At 40.0% G+C, this 13,614-nt stretch overlaps 1 protein-coding gene and 1 long non-coding RNA gene across 5 annotated transcripts; one reads left to right on the top strand and one right to left on the bottom strand.

Moving 5' to 3' along the window:
- Positions 1-7,630: 7,630 nt before the first annotated feature.
- On the bottom strand, positions 7,631-12,155 carry LOC104437308 (probable cation transporter HKT7). Of its 4 annotated transcripts, XM_039310248.1 has the most exons (5): positions 11,796-12,155; positions 10,233-11,482; positions 10,111-10,153; positions 8,162-8,398; positions 7,631-8,044 (listed from the first exon to the last, which is right to left on the bottom strand). In XM_039310248.1, the coding sequence occupies exons 2-5, from the start codon at positions 11,435-11,437 to the stop codon at positions 7,895-7,897; spliced, it is 1,635 nt and encodes a 544-aa protein (XP_039166182.1). In that variant the 5' UTR covers positions 11,438-11,482; positions 11,796-12,155; the 3' UTR covers positions 7,631-7,894. The 4 variants fall into 4 exon arrangements, with proteins under 4 accessions (XP_039166182.1, XP_039166181.1, XP_010048540.1 ...); XM_039310247.1 differs by lacking the exon at positions 10,111-10,153 and having other exon boundaries at positions 10,233-11,583; XM_010050238.3 differs by lacking the exon at positions 10,111-10,153.
- On the top strand, positions 11,745-12,655 carry LOC120292170. The gene is made up of 2 exons (XR_005549914.1): positions 11,745-11,874; positions 12,117-12,655. It is a non-coding gene; the product is annotated as an uncharacterized LOC120292170 (long non-coding RNA).
- Positions 12,656-13,614: the final 959 nt, after the last annotated feature.

The raw sequence follows: 13,614 nt of genomic DNA, 5'->3' as shown, positions 1-13,614 counted from the left end.
TCTCTCAGTTGTTGTTTTATCCATAAGATTTGAGAACATCAACTTCTAAGGGCCACATACTCTACTTCAGCTGTTGAAAGAGCTACAGTGCTTTGCTTCCTTGAGAACCAGGATACTGTCATGTTTCCTAGCAATTGGCATGTACTAGATGTATTCTTTCTATCAACTCTACAACCTGCTAAATCTGCGTCTGAATATCCAAGGAGGGTAAAGTCTCATTCTTTGGGATACCACAGACCTAAATTTGAAGTAGTTGCAATGTATTTAATATGCGTTTTGCGGCACTCAAATAAGACTCTTTTGGATCAGATTGAAATCTAGCACAAATGCAAACACTAAACAAAATGTCACGTCTAGAAGCAATAAGGTAATAAGTGAACCAATAATACTCCTGTAAAACTTCTGGTCAACTTTCTTTCCTCCTTCATCTTTATCCAACTTTGAAGAACTTGACATTGGTACCTTAGTCTTTTTGCAATTCTCAAATCCAAACTTTTTAACAAGTTCTTTCGCATATTTTTCTTGGTGAATGAAAATTCATTCCTTTAATTGTTTCACTTGTAATTCGAGAAAGAATGATAATTCATCTATCATGCTCATCTCAAATTCATCCTGCATAGACTTAGAAAACTTCTTGCACAGGTTTTCGTTAGATGATCCAAATATAATATCATCAACATGAATTTGAACAAGTAGAAAGTTTTTACCTTCCCTTTTAATGAATAAGGTAGTATCCACTTTTCCTCCAACAAAACCATTTCGCATTAAAAAATAACTTAACCTGTCATACCAAGCTCGAGGTGTTTGTTTTAATTCATATAGAGCATTTTTTAGTTTGAATATTGAGTCTGGTCTCTTTGGATCTTTAAATCCAGGAGGTTGTTCCATATAGACTTCTTATTGGATAAATCCATTTAGGAATGCACTCTTGACGTCCATTTGGAATAACCTGAAATTTTTATAACATGCAAAAGTAAGTAATAATCTAATTACTTCTAACCTGGCTACCAGTGCATAGGTTTCATCATAATCTATCCATTTTTCTTATGTATATCCTTTGGCCACGAGTCTTGCTTTGTTCTTGATCACTTTTCATTTTTCGTCAAACTTGTTCATGAAAACTCATTTAGTTCCAATAATGGATTTACCTTTTGGTTTAGGAGTTAATTCTCATACATTGTTAATGCTGAACTGTCTGAGTTCTTCTTACATTGCTTCAGTCTAGCTTTCGTTAACCAAAACTTCTTCTATGCTATTGGGTTCTATTTCAGAAATAAGTGCCACGACGCTAGACTCTTCTTGCTTTTTGTATCTGGAACGAATCCCTTCATCAATGTTACCGATGATGAGTTCTTTGGGATGACTAGACTTGTACTTCCAGTTGCTTGTTGGCATGACAGTTTGCTAATCTTCTTCTTCAGTTGATTTTTCAGGTTCCGTTCGTTGTTGATTTTCAAAGGTCTGAGCTGCTTTAAGGGAGGTAGACTTTGTAGAGTTTGGAGTAGGTTCAGATTCTTCAGGATGAGTCTGAATAAGTTGATTCTGTAAAGAGTCTTGAAATTTGACATTCGTAGATTCTTCTACAGAATGAGTCTTTTTGTTGAATACTCTATAAGCTTTACTGGTGGTTGAATATTCAAGGAAGATTCCTTCGTCTGATTTCTCTTCAAACTTACCAGTTCGACAATTTGCATTTTTCAAAACAAAACATTTGCAACCAAATACATGAAAGTAAGAAACAATTGCTTCAGCCAAAAAATGAGAGGAAATACTACTTTCTATTAAAAGAGTTCTTGCCATCTCCTGCAAAGATTTATTATTTCTTTCCACAACTCCATTCTGTTCTGGTGTGTATGAAGATGAGAAAACATGTTGAAAACCAGATTCATCACAAAGTTTTGCAAAGTCTTGATTTTCAAATTCATCTCCTTGGTCTATTCGTATGTTTGAAATATCATATCATTTCTCGTTCTGAACTTTTTTAGCTTTGAAAAGTAAGAAAATGTTTCAAACTTACTTGTCAGAAAGTAAACCCAAGTGAATCGTGAATAATCATCCACAATTACTAGACAATATCTCTTTCCGCCTATGCTTTTAGTTCTAGTTGGCCCAAAGATATCCATATGCAGAAACCGCAAAACACGATTAGTAGAAACCTGATTTATTGATTTAAAAGAACTTCTAACATGCTTTCCTAATACACATGGTGTGCATAAGTAAGATTTTTGAAACTTCAGGTTTGGCAGCTCTCAAACAAGGTTCTTAGATGAGATCTTGACAATATGCTTCATGTTGACATAGCTAAGCTTTCGATGCCAAAGATTTGCTTCATCTGGAATTGAAATTAGACATTGAGATTTCTCTGGTTTTATATCCAGAATATAGACGTTCCCATGTCTTAGTCCAGTAAAAGATTGTGAAAGATCTTTGCTTATCCCGAACATATTCCTTCTTGAAAATTGATTTTGAATCCAGTGTCGCACAATTGGCTAATGCTGAGCAAATTGTAATTAAGTCATTCCACTATGGAAATATTGTTGATTGTGAGACTTCTAATTTTTACAGTTCCACACCCAACAATTCTTCCTTTGCTGTTTCCACCAAAAGAGACTTTTCCACCATTTATTTGCACAAGTTTTTTAAAATAACTTGAATCTCCAGTCATATGCCTTGAATAGCCACTATCAAAATACCATTTAACATTTTTTCTTGATAGCGATATGCAATTAAAAAAGAAACTTAAGCTTTCTTTGATACTCACATTTTCTTGGGTCTAGAGGAGTTAGTGTAAAAAACAGTCTTTGCCCATTCCTTTTTAACAAGTCTCCAAACCATAGGATATTCTTTCTCAAAGTGTTCTGAACTATTGCACTTAAAACATTTGAGAGTATTTCGCCCAACAGGTTTTACAAAGAATTTTTGAAAATGATTTCTGTAAAAAAAATTTGTAGGCCTCTGTTTGATTCTTTCCTTCACTTTTGGAAAATCAATTAGAGGAATAGCTTCAGAAGTCATTCTCAAGCCTGATTTGTTAAAGTAGGGTCTTTGTATTGAAAGAATCTTTTCCAACTTCTCATATCCTATTGAAATTTTTTTTGAAATATTTGAAATGTCATTTTTCAAAAATGTATTTTCTTTTGAAAGCGAGTCTGTGTTTTCTTTTAAAATAACAAAATTTTTATCTAAATTTTCAAACTTTTCTTTCCAAAAAATTTAATGTTGCTTCAGTGTAGAATTCTCCCTTTTTAGCTTGGAAATCCTCTTGAGAGAGGTTTTGAGACTAAGACAAAGTTTATCAATGTATTTCGAGACTTTAGTAGGGATTTTTAAATTACTTACTTCGATTTCACTATTTGAGTCTGAGTCTGATTCCGATTTTGCCATTAGACAAATATTGGCATAATCTTCATCACTTTTTCGCATTCAGTATCACTCCATGTCTCTACCTTGAGAGCCTTCCTGTATTTCTCAGCTTTTTCTTTATTTTTCTTCAACACGGGACAATGGCGTCTGATATGTCCATTTTTCTTGCATTCAAAATAGATCACATCTTTATTGGCATCATCATCATTAGTTGATTTGTTTTGAAACTTTTGAGTGCTTTGTTTCTTCCAATTGAATATTCTTCCCTTTTTGTTCAGTTTCCTGAACCTCTTTATCATAAGAGCTAACTCTTTATCATCCATATCATCTTCAGAATTTGTAACATTAGAATCATCGTTAGATCTCAAAGCAACTGACTTCTTACCTTTGGGATCTTCTTCTTCGTTGATTTGCTCTACTTCATAGGACTGAAGTGTGCCAACCAATTCATCTACAAAAAGTGGCATGATCCTTTGAGTTTCCCTTATTGAAGTCTTTACGTGATTCCAATCTTTGGAGAGTTCACACATCAACTTGTTAACCTTCATGGATCCTGATATTGGTTGTCCCTGATACTCTAGACCATTTACAATTTTTGTAAAACGACTAAACATGTTAGTAATAGATTCTCCTGGTTTCAACTTGAAGGTTTCATACTGTCCGAGCAGAATATCGATCCTTGTCTCTTTCACTCGATCAGTTCATTCATAGGTAATGTGCAGCCTATCCCAGACTTCTTTGGCTGTTTCACAAGAAGAGATTCTGTTATATTTAGTAGGAGATAATGCACGATATAATGCGTAAATTGCTTTAGCATCAAGAGCTTGTCTCTTGGTTATTTCTTCTTGAGTCATCTCGCCAGCGTCTGTAACTTCTTTTTCCATTTCTGAAACTGATGTAGTTTTAAGAATAATTCCTTTTTCTACTACATCCAATTCCAGAGGATCTTTTTCAATTTTAGGAATGCCTTTATCTTATTTTTCCATATGCTATATTCCTTTCCATCGAAATAAGGTGGTCTGGTGTTGCTCTGGCCTTCAACCAAATCTGGAACCAACATTCTAGCCATAGATCTTTAACTTAGAAGTAAAAACACTTCAATTAAACGAGCACACAAGCTTTGATACCAATTGATAATGCTAGTAAGAACACCTAGAGGAGGATGAATAGGTGTTAAAGAAGTTTTTGCAAGACTTAACGACTTAATTCTACTTTTATAAAAATAGTAGACTGAAGATATAAAGATTGTAAACAGTTATATAAGATTGCGAATTAAAGTAAATGGTTTAGGGAAAGAGAATTGAAACACAAGATTTATAGTGGTTTGGCTTAGACCAAGCCTACGTCCACTCTCCCGCACTAACAACCCACTGGCTGGATTTTACTAAGAACCAAAAGAGATTTTACAGTCTCACGTCCTTGATTCCACAGTATAGAGACTCAACTACACTTCCTCAAGGTCTCACAAGTATTTAATCTCTCTTTTGAGTATGGTTTAAGCTTGACAAATTGAAACAACAAAGAACTAAGAGCTTCAGACTTTGGAATTTTTCTTTCACGTACACGCTCAAATAACTTGAGCGTCCTCCTTATATACTCCTCCATGCCATTATAACCATTGGCATCTTGCAAAGGAGTTCTTCCAATCTACCTATTGGACATAATCAATTAAGAAGATCTCGAATTATTTAAGGAATGTGATGATAGCCCAACAATCTTGCTCGCACATACAATCAAGATCTAGATTTCCATAAGTAGAACATTCCAAGTATATTTCACCAATCAATATATTTAATTATTCAAATTGATTTCAATAAGAATAATTAATCACGAGATACTAAATCCAGTCGTGAGATCTTCTTCAATCGTACAAACCAAATCCTTAAAGATATACTTGCATTTGGATAAGTCTTCTTTATCGGATAAATCTTTTCTTCGTTGGTTTGGAAACTATCAGTGATGGTAAACTTTAAATCTTAAGTTTGGAGGTGTTCAGACTTTGACTATATAGTCTACAAATTTTCAGACTAGACTAATGAAAACATTTTGTCAACTTTAAAACAAATAAGGAAGTTTTCTCCAACAAGTTTAAATGATTGTTTTTTGAAATGGATTGAAAATAATTAATGCTCTACGAAAGTGATATATGATTTGACTTGTGAACTCTATTATGGACGTGAGTTGTGACGTTTATATTATTGCACTTTATGCCCTTATTATTATATGTAAACCTAAGTTGGGGCAATTTGTATTTTGTATACAATACATACCAAATATTGCTTTTCCAGAATACCCTGTGTGGGTTGAGTCTCGGACTAATAACAAGTAGACACCTGTACGTAGGGGTGTAAACAGTTCGGTTCGGTTCGGTTTTTTTGAAAAACTGAACCGAACCGAACCGTTAGAGAAAATTTCCGAACCGAACCGAATAAGTCCCGAACCGAACCGAACCGAACCGAACTGTTCGGTTCGGTTTGGTTTGGTTTTTCGGTTTTCAAATTTTGGGTTTCGGTTTTCGGTTTTCGATTTTTTTTTTTTTTTTTTTTTTTTCGGGACGGCTTACCTTCCGTTTGCCGACTCCACCCAACCAATCATCGCTTCGAAAGACTTGGATTAAAGTGAACGAACGATCTATGAGAAATACTTCCTTCCATTTGGGCAAAAAGAGGAAGCAAACGATGCTACTACAAAACAACTAAATAATTCCCCGAGCCCACAAATCGCTTCCTCCCAACTTCGGAGACAAACGGGTAGACACTTCACATCTTTCCTCTCCGACCATCTAATCTCCTTCAAAGCGTGAAATTGAAAGGACCCTTTAGTCCATCAACAAGCTCAATTCCAGCCAACGCCATGCTTCCCTACAAAAATAAGATCCGACCTAGTGTAATTTTGTCCCTTCAACTACAAGATCAGAGACACCAACACCACCGACCGGAGATCTGACACCATTTGCAAACCACAAGGACGTCAATCCGCACGAAAAAAAAAAAATCGCATCTTTCGAAGTCCAAGCATCAGCAAAACCGAAACAGGCAAACCGAAAACTACCAAACAAAGCCGGGCACATCGAGCTAGAGATGCGAGAGCAAAAACCGAAACCTCGAGGACGACGACCCACGATCGCAGGAAGCGATGGATGAGAAGAGGTGAACTCAAAAGAGAGGAGGTACCTTCGATGGCTCGAGAGAGAGAAGGAGAGGAAGAGGGCGAGGAAGCGGCGGCGACTGGAGTAGGAATTGGAGGTGGACGACTCAGACAGGGAGGTGGCAAGGGGCTTTTATATGGCTATCGCCGTCCCTACCGCCGTCGCCGTTGCAGTCGTCGTCCCTGCCGCCGTCGCCGTTGCACCTTCAAGCCGACCAAGAGGAGACACGAGACGAGAGGAGAGGGCCAGAGTCGAGACAGAATAAAACCTAGAGTCGGGACCGACGGGACGGGAGAGAATAAACCGAACCGATAAAAGAGATTTTATCGGTTCATGGTTCATGGTTGGTTCGGTTAACCGATAAAAACCGAACCGATAAAAGATATTTTGGTTTTTAACGGGAACCGAACCGAAAACCGAACCGAACCGAAAAAACCGATTTTTTCGGTTCGGTTCGGTTCGGTTTTCGGTTCGGTTCTTGACACCCCTACTTGTACGAATGTAGGAACTTGGAAATGAGGCTGAAGCGTATGACACGGGGTGAGAGATTAGCCAATCGACTCGTCCAACCACATGCTTTTGTGTTTTATATTAGATATTATGTTGCGAACGGATATTTATACTAATCGTTAAAGACGTGTTGTTTTGGCCTATAAGCTTCGTTAAACATATATATATATTTTTTTTGTGAAAGTAAAATCATCAAAATATACATTTTCGGTGGCCGTTCTCATATAAACATAAATATCACAAACTAAAATTAACATTTCTTCTGTCCTTTCTTTTTAACATTTTACGTTGCAATCCTTCGACGCTTAGGAGTGACCCAACGATTTTTGGGTTGAACGATTTGGGTATTAGCTTTGGCCCAAGTTGTCACATATTTTTGGTGTAATTTTTTCTCATTTAAAATAGTTGGTTTGCAGTTATGTTTTTGTATTGATATTGTAGTACAAAACCTTTATAGCCAGCTTTTGTTACATATGGCGACTACCGTGTCGTCCCGGTTTACCCGCTTTGCAATTATAAAAGTCACGATAATGCATTTTAGTTCTAAACTTTCATTTGGTCAGTTGGAGCCATAAAACTTGCAATGAGCACCCACTTTACATCATTTAGTTATCTCCATAAGATTTTATAAACTTCGTTGACAGCAACCGCGTCGCCTTCTTAATAAGAAGGCTCAAGTGCATTGGAATTGCAAGTTTTAAAATTTAACAAGTATGTCCTGATAAATTTCAGGACTTAATGGCTTGTGTTTTTAGAGACCGAAAGAATGCAAAGGAAGTCAACTATATATTGGTATGCAAGCTTCCAATATATTCACAGATTCGTCAAGAGAGGTCCCAGGCTTGGCCTCCTCGCTTACTGAACTTGCTCAGCTTACCAAAGAACATAACCGCAACGATGATCAGCTTCCCGGTCTTGCTCCACCTCCCTACAAAACCATACGTCGCGTCTTTGCAGTAACCCTCCGCCTTGGGCCGCCGCTCGCAGCTGTAGCCGGTCGTGAATCCCACGTTCCCGTACGCGCTGCGGAAGTACAGCAGAAGATGCTCAGATCACGAAAGGCGTCGGGGCAAATGTCCATGCGATGATGTTCATTCGCATAAGATCAGAGAAGGCGCAATGCGAGCGAAGTTTCGTTACCTTATCACTTCGACGGCGATGTTCAGCGCGCTGAAGTTGAGGGGGTCGTCGACCATGGCCCGCCGCTCGGTGATACAGACGCCGACGACGCAGATGACCAGGTAAGAGATTTGAGAGAGCGTGAAGTACCCTCCAAGAGTGCTGCTCTGATGATGGGCGGCGTTTCCGGTCGGGCGTCCCAGAACGACCTTCTGATGGTACTTCTCCGGCGCGAACGACGTGTAGGGCGGGAGGTACCTGCGATGATTACAAGAGGACGGAGACATCAGATACAAATCGCAGACAATCGCACCCCGGTTCGAGAACGGAGACATCACGGTTCCCGACAGAGCCACAGCATCGAACTACGGTTGGAGCGGATCTGATCGTTGCTTTCTTTCTGGAAAGCATCGACCGTATCGCGGGGCAGCTTCGAACTTTCACCCTTCTTGAAACGACGGCAGATCCGGAGGAGGGATTCTCGTCAGAGGTCCGAATCAAGCTTTCCGGCAGTTTCTGACGCAACCACGTTGGAAGTACACGAGAAAAAGCCTCAAAGGGCCGGAGAAAATATTACGAGTCCATTTATCGTTGTGCGACATGTGTTGCCCGGATCCCATCACATCAGACCTTCCGACGCCCCCATCTCCCCCATTATTGACGACTCTTTCCCTCTGCTCCTCTCTACTTATCTTTTCCCACTTGTCAATTAATGCCTCCACTCTCTCTCATCGTTGCTCTCTCTCTCTCCGCCCCTCTGTTTACTGACCGTGACTCTCTCTCTCTCTCTCTCTTCCTCTCTACTTCTCTTTTCTTCCCCCTGCGTCTGCCATGGCTCGAGTTCGAGCTCAAGGCTCATGGCCACTTTGGCCATGGAGCACGACCTCGAACCCAGGACTTGGGGTAGTTTTGGCCACTCGAGGTTCGAGCTCGGCCTCAAGGTCGTGGCAATGGCCACTTGAGCTTCGAGCTCATGGTCATGGTGGCCCGAGCTTTAAACTCCCGTCCATGGCCGCTAGATTGAGAGAGAGAGGGATGGAGGAATTTGTTGCTGAAGCCCTGTCGAGCAGCGACGGTGGAGCACAAATTCAGGTTGCTATCGAGCTTGGCAAACTCAACAGCAAACGCACAAGGTGACCGACCGCGGCTTGATATTTCCTGCGAAATCGCTAGAATCCATCCCCCTCAGATCCGGAGGAGGGATTCTCGTCAGAGGTTCGAATCAAGTTTTCAGGCGGTTTCTGACGCAACCGCGCTGGAAGTACACGAGAGAAAGCCTCGCCGAAGGAGCATCCGGATTCTCACGATGTCTTCGATTGATTGGATCTTACAGATTTTGCCTCGATTTTTTTTTTTTTAATTTTATCTGGAAAAAATACTCCTACTTTTATTTTATTTTTTAAAAGCTAATATCCTGAAAATCTTCAAGCTAGTACCACAAATTATATTTTTAATTAAGAAAAATCTCAAACTAATACGTACTTGTTAAATTTATTCTGACTAAATACAAATATTTATTAATTAATATATTTATGATAAATTTACTTTAAACTAATTTATTCGACCACAAAAATCTCAAATTAAGTTAAGATTTAATATCATAAAAATTCTAAATTATGCATTGTAATATAAATATTGTGAATTTTTTTGTCACTTAGAATTTAAATTTATATAAATACCTGAAACTTTTAATTTTTAATTTTATATGTCTTAAAAAATTTGATATTTATACATATTTCTCTTAGATCTAAAATAGATGATATATATATATATATATATATATATATATATATATATATATATAAGTTTGAGTTTTTCAAGATAAAAAAAAAAAGTTGGAGGTACCTAAGTTTTAAGTGACACAAAAAAAGCTTGGAATATTTATGTTATAATAGACTTAAATTAATTTTTTTTTGTGGAATTTGTTAAGAAGCATATTGAATTTTTTCTTGAAGAGGATGCCTGCTCACCATAAGTTGATTTTCTTTTTTGTCTCGCGAGAGTACTTTCCACCTGTGATTTCAGCAGGATCATTTGGGACCACGAAAATTTTAGGAGAGGGGGAGAGAGAGAGAGAGAGAGAGAGACTCACATCATCACGAGGAAGAGGACCAGGACCGCAGGGGAGACCATGGAGAGGTCGAACGCGCTCTCCCCGGCATACCTGGAATTCACCACCTGGAACAGAGAGCACACCAGCTTCTGGTATGGGGTCAGCCCGCTCATGATCCCCGACCTCCACTCCAGCCCGCAGAACAGCACCAGCTGTACCGTCACGAACAGGAGCGCGGTGAGGCATATGTAGCGACACCGGACGCTCCCGAGCAAGTGGAAGTACCCCACGTCCCTGCCGTTCCTCAGCGCGTCGCCGAGCTCCTTTCTCTTCGCCGACGCCTTCTCGAGGGCCCAGAGCGCCGCGTGCAGGCACGGCGCGTACAGCGTGTTCCCCGCGAGCACTTGGGGGATCAGGATCAGCAGGAGGCCCGGGCTCTTCCGGAAGGCCACCATGCCCTCGTTGAGGGGCACGAACCCGCAGCTGGCGAACGTGGACACCATCGTGAACAGGCTGAACAAGTCCCCTCGCAGCCCCTTCCGCTCGAGCACTTGCTTCGCGTCTCGATCCAGATACACGTACAGCGTGATAAGGCCCGACCCGAGCACGTGGAAGACGAGTATATAGCCGAGAACGACCTGGCTCAGGCATGTCGCCGCGTCGTACTTCAGCTTGTTGGACATATTGGGGTTGCGAACTGATACGGCTTTCGCTTCGTTGTGCTGGTTCGAGTCGACTTTCTGGGCGGAACTTGGGATGCCCAACTCGATGCAGTCGACGAAACCGCTTCGACGGTCGGCTTGCTCATCGAGCCTGGATTGCTTGAGTAGCTTCAATCTCAACAGTTGGAGTTCGAGCAGTGAAGTGAACACCTCACCGCTGAGCAACATCAAGACAATCATGACCAGGAGCTGCGCCCTCGAGAGCTCCTCCATTTCCACTGTGGACATGCTCGAAGCGGTCGTCGCCGACACCGAGGTGAAGAAGAGGTCCAAGTCCCGGTGCCTCAGCTCAGAGCCATCCCGTGCGGTTGCCTTCAGAACGAGATAGCCCGCCAGAGAGACGGCAAGGTAGTAGCCGAGCTGAATCCAGAAAGGGTGGACGTGGAACAGCAAGAACCGAGAGAGCCACGAGATCGAATCTCGGCATAGCCGGAGAAGACGAGCCGCTCTGGGTCTTACCCAGTTGCAGAACTGAGAGCCAGCGTAATGGCAGGAATGGATCAGCTTCTTCATGCTGGACATGGCGAAAGAACTTGCGAAGTGATTCTGCGGGAGATGGGATTGCGCCTGCCGAGCATGTTGCGTTGCGGAATCAAATCGAAAGGGTTAGACATGTGGAAGAGATTTGCGTGGACTCCGCGTGAGCCCGTGGACCCAGGGCTGACGACCTGGTGATGGAAGTATATTTTTTTGGTTGTCCCTTGGGAATCATTTTTACAAACTAGTTACTAAAACTCGCTTTCTCATTTCCACCCCAAATTTCATTTTGCATAATTTACTTCCAATATATATATTACCTCTTCATATCTTAGTCCATAACTACATAACCCAAATTCCAGAATTGCCTCAAAACTCGTTTCAACACAGAAAACGCTCTTACCGTAAATTCTCTCTCCTCGATGTAGCTACCGTCGATGGCAAATCTCTCTCTTGCGCGCTCATGCACCGTCGAAGATATGGTAAGAGTGAATCTAACACCCAAGAAAAGAAAAAACCCTAGCTGTCTCTCTCTCTCTCCTCTACTTCACTCTTTTTCTCTGCGCATAGACAACTCGCGCCCTTCGGCGATGCATTCATCCCATGCCGTCTTTATCTTCAAGGAAGCTCTGACCCTTAAGTAGAGAATTTGGTCAAAGATCAAAGGTTGCGATCGACATTTTTTTATTTTGGTCGGTGGTTGTGATCGATATTTAAGATGCAGGTTGAGACCAGATCTCTGGTGCATGAGAAGGTGCGAGAATTGGCGGTGGAGAGACCATTCACGAAAGCAGATGAAGTTCAGATGGGTCCTAACCAGCTATGCACTTTCCTGACGTTGCGGTGACGACCTTACTCCATTTTGTAAGCGTGTACTGAGCAAAGCCAAGAAAGTGTTGACACGAAAATTGATCAATTTTGATTATTATCGACAAGTAACAAACTGAGTCAATAAATAGAATTTGGTTAGGATAATGAATAACTTTCAGAAATTGATAACTCTCCAATAAAGTTTTCGACAACAAATATCTGATATTGACAAGAACCTTCACCTCAAATGAAGTCATTGGCATTGGCATGTAACTATTGAGTAGCAATATTTTCCAACATGTAACTTCCTATATATAAGTGTTGCTTAATAATAGGAGACCACAAAGTAACTTCTTGTAATCACAGATGGGATTAAGAAATTGTTTCTTTTTTCAAATTTAGTAATCTTTGTATGTACTTGCCATATATAAAATGTTGGTAGAGGGTTATATATGTAGTGTATTCATAAGGAGATCCCCAAATCAATCGCAGAATTCAACAGGTTATTGCATATTTATCTTCATCTTTATTTTTTACAATTTAAATCGCTGACAAGGCTTGTTCAAAGTCTTGTATTTTTAAATTATTGTCATTTAATTTTTTGTCCAAAATCAACGAAGGACTCTCCTCCTTTGTCGATTCATATTAATCCATCCATTTTTTTTTAAAATACAATATTATTTTTTGTCAAATATCTTTTTGGCATGCCTAGTGGGACACATTTTACTATTCAAGGAGATTACGATGGCAAGCATCATAAATCAATAAGAATCCAACAATGATGCTAACAACAGCAACCCATTACCACAAACTGTCAATGAGAGGGCCACACATTTTAATACTATAGCTAATGGGAGAGTAGAAGATAATCGAAGTGAGGAAGTTGATCTTCCGATGCATCAAATTGAAGAGCAGTCTAGGGATGTTGCTCCAAATCACAACATCGTGTCAACCATGAGAAGATTGTTTAAAGAGCAACCAAATGATATGACCAACTACATTGTGAGTCACATGTTAGATGTGATCAAGTTAATTGTCATCAACGCTGTGAGTGATGATGCCTTCTCGAGGTCAGAATCGTCCAATAGGTATGTTCCTAGTCCTCCATTTATTGAAAAAACAATGTTGTTTAGAGTAGTCAACCCCTATAAGAATAATGTAAAGACTGAATTTTCTAATCAAGGTTAGAACAATGAGAATAATTAGGCTAATGTTAGTCATAACAACTAAATTGGTAACAATAATTTGGCAAATCAAACTTGCCAACAAGCTGGCGAACCGCCTAATTTACTTATTCTAAGGCTAATGGCTCTATTGGTACTACTCAATGTGAATATCCCTGTTAAGTTTAACATGCTGATTAACGAATATAATCTGGCAAGACTAGTATTACTGCCTAGAGGACAAGATGG

This window comes from Eucalyptus grandis, chromosome 3 (assembly GCF_016545825.1).
Source record: "Eucalyptus grandis isolate ANBG69807.140 chromosome 3, ASM1654582v1, whole genome shotgun sequence".
Lineage (NCBI taxonomy): Eukaryota > Viridiplantae > Streptophyta > Magnoliopsida > Myrtales > Myrtaceae > Eucalyptus > Eucalyptus grandis.
This window is presented reverse-complemented; position numbering and strand designations above follow the sequence as displayed.

Excerpts from the sequence above, each read along its gene's own strand:
- LOC104437308 (XM_039310246.1), bottom strand. The coding sequence starts at position 11,437 with ATGTCCAGCATGAAGAAGCTGATCCATTCCTGCCATTACGCTGGCTCT. Across the intron at positions 8,399-10,232 it reads GTCCTCTTCCTCGTGATGAT|GTACCTCCCGCCCTACACGT; the intron begins GTGAGTCTCTCT and ends TAATCATCGCAG. Across the intron at positions 8,045-8,161 it reads ATCGCCGTCGAAGTGATAAG|CGCGTACGGGAACGTGGGAT; the intron begins GTAACGAAACTT and ends GTACTTCCGCAG.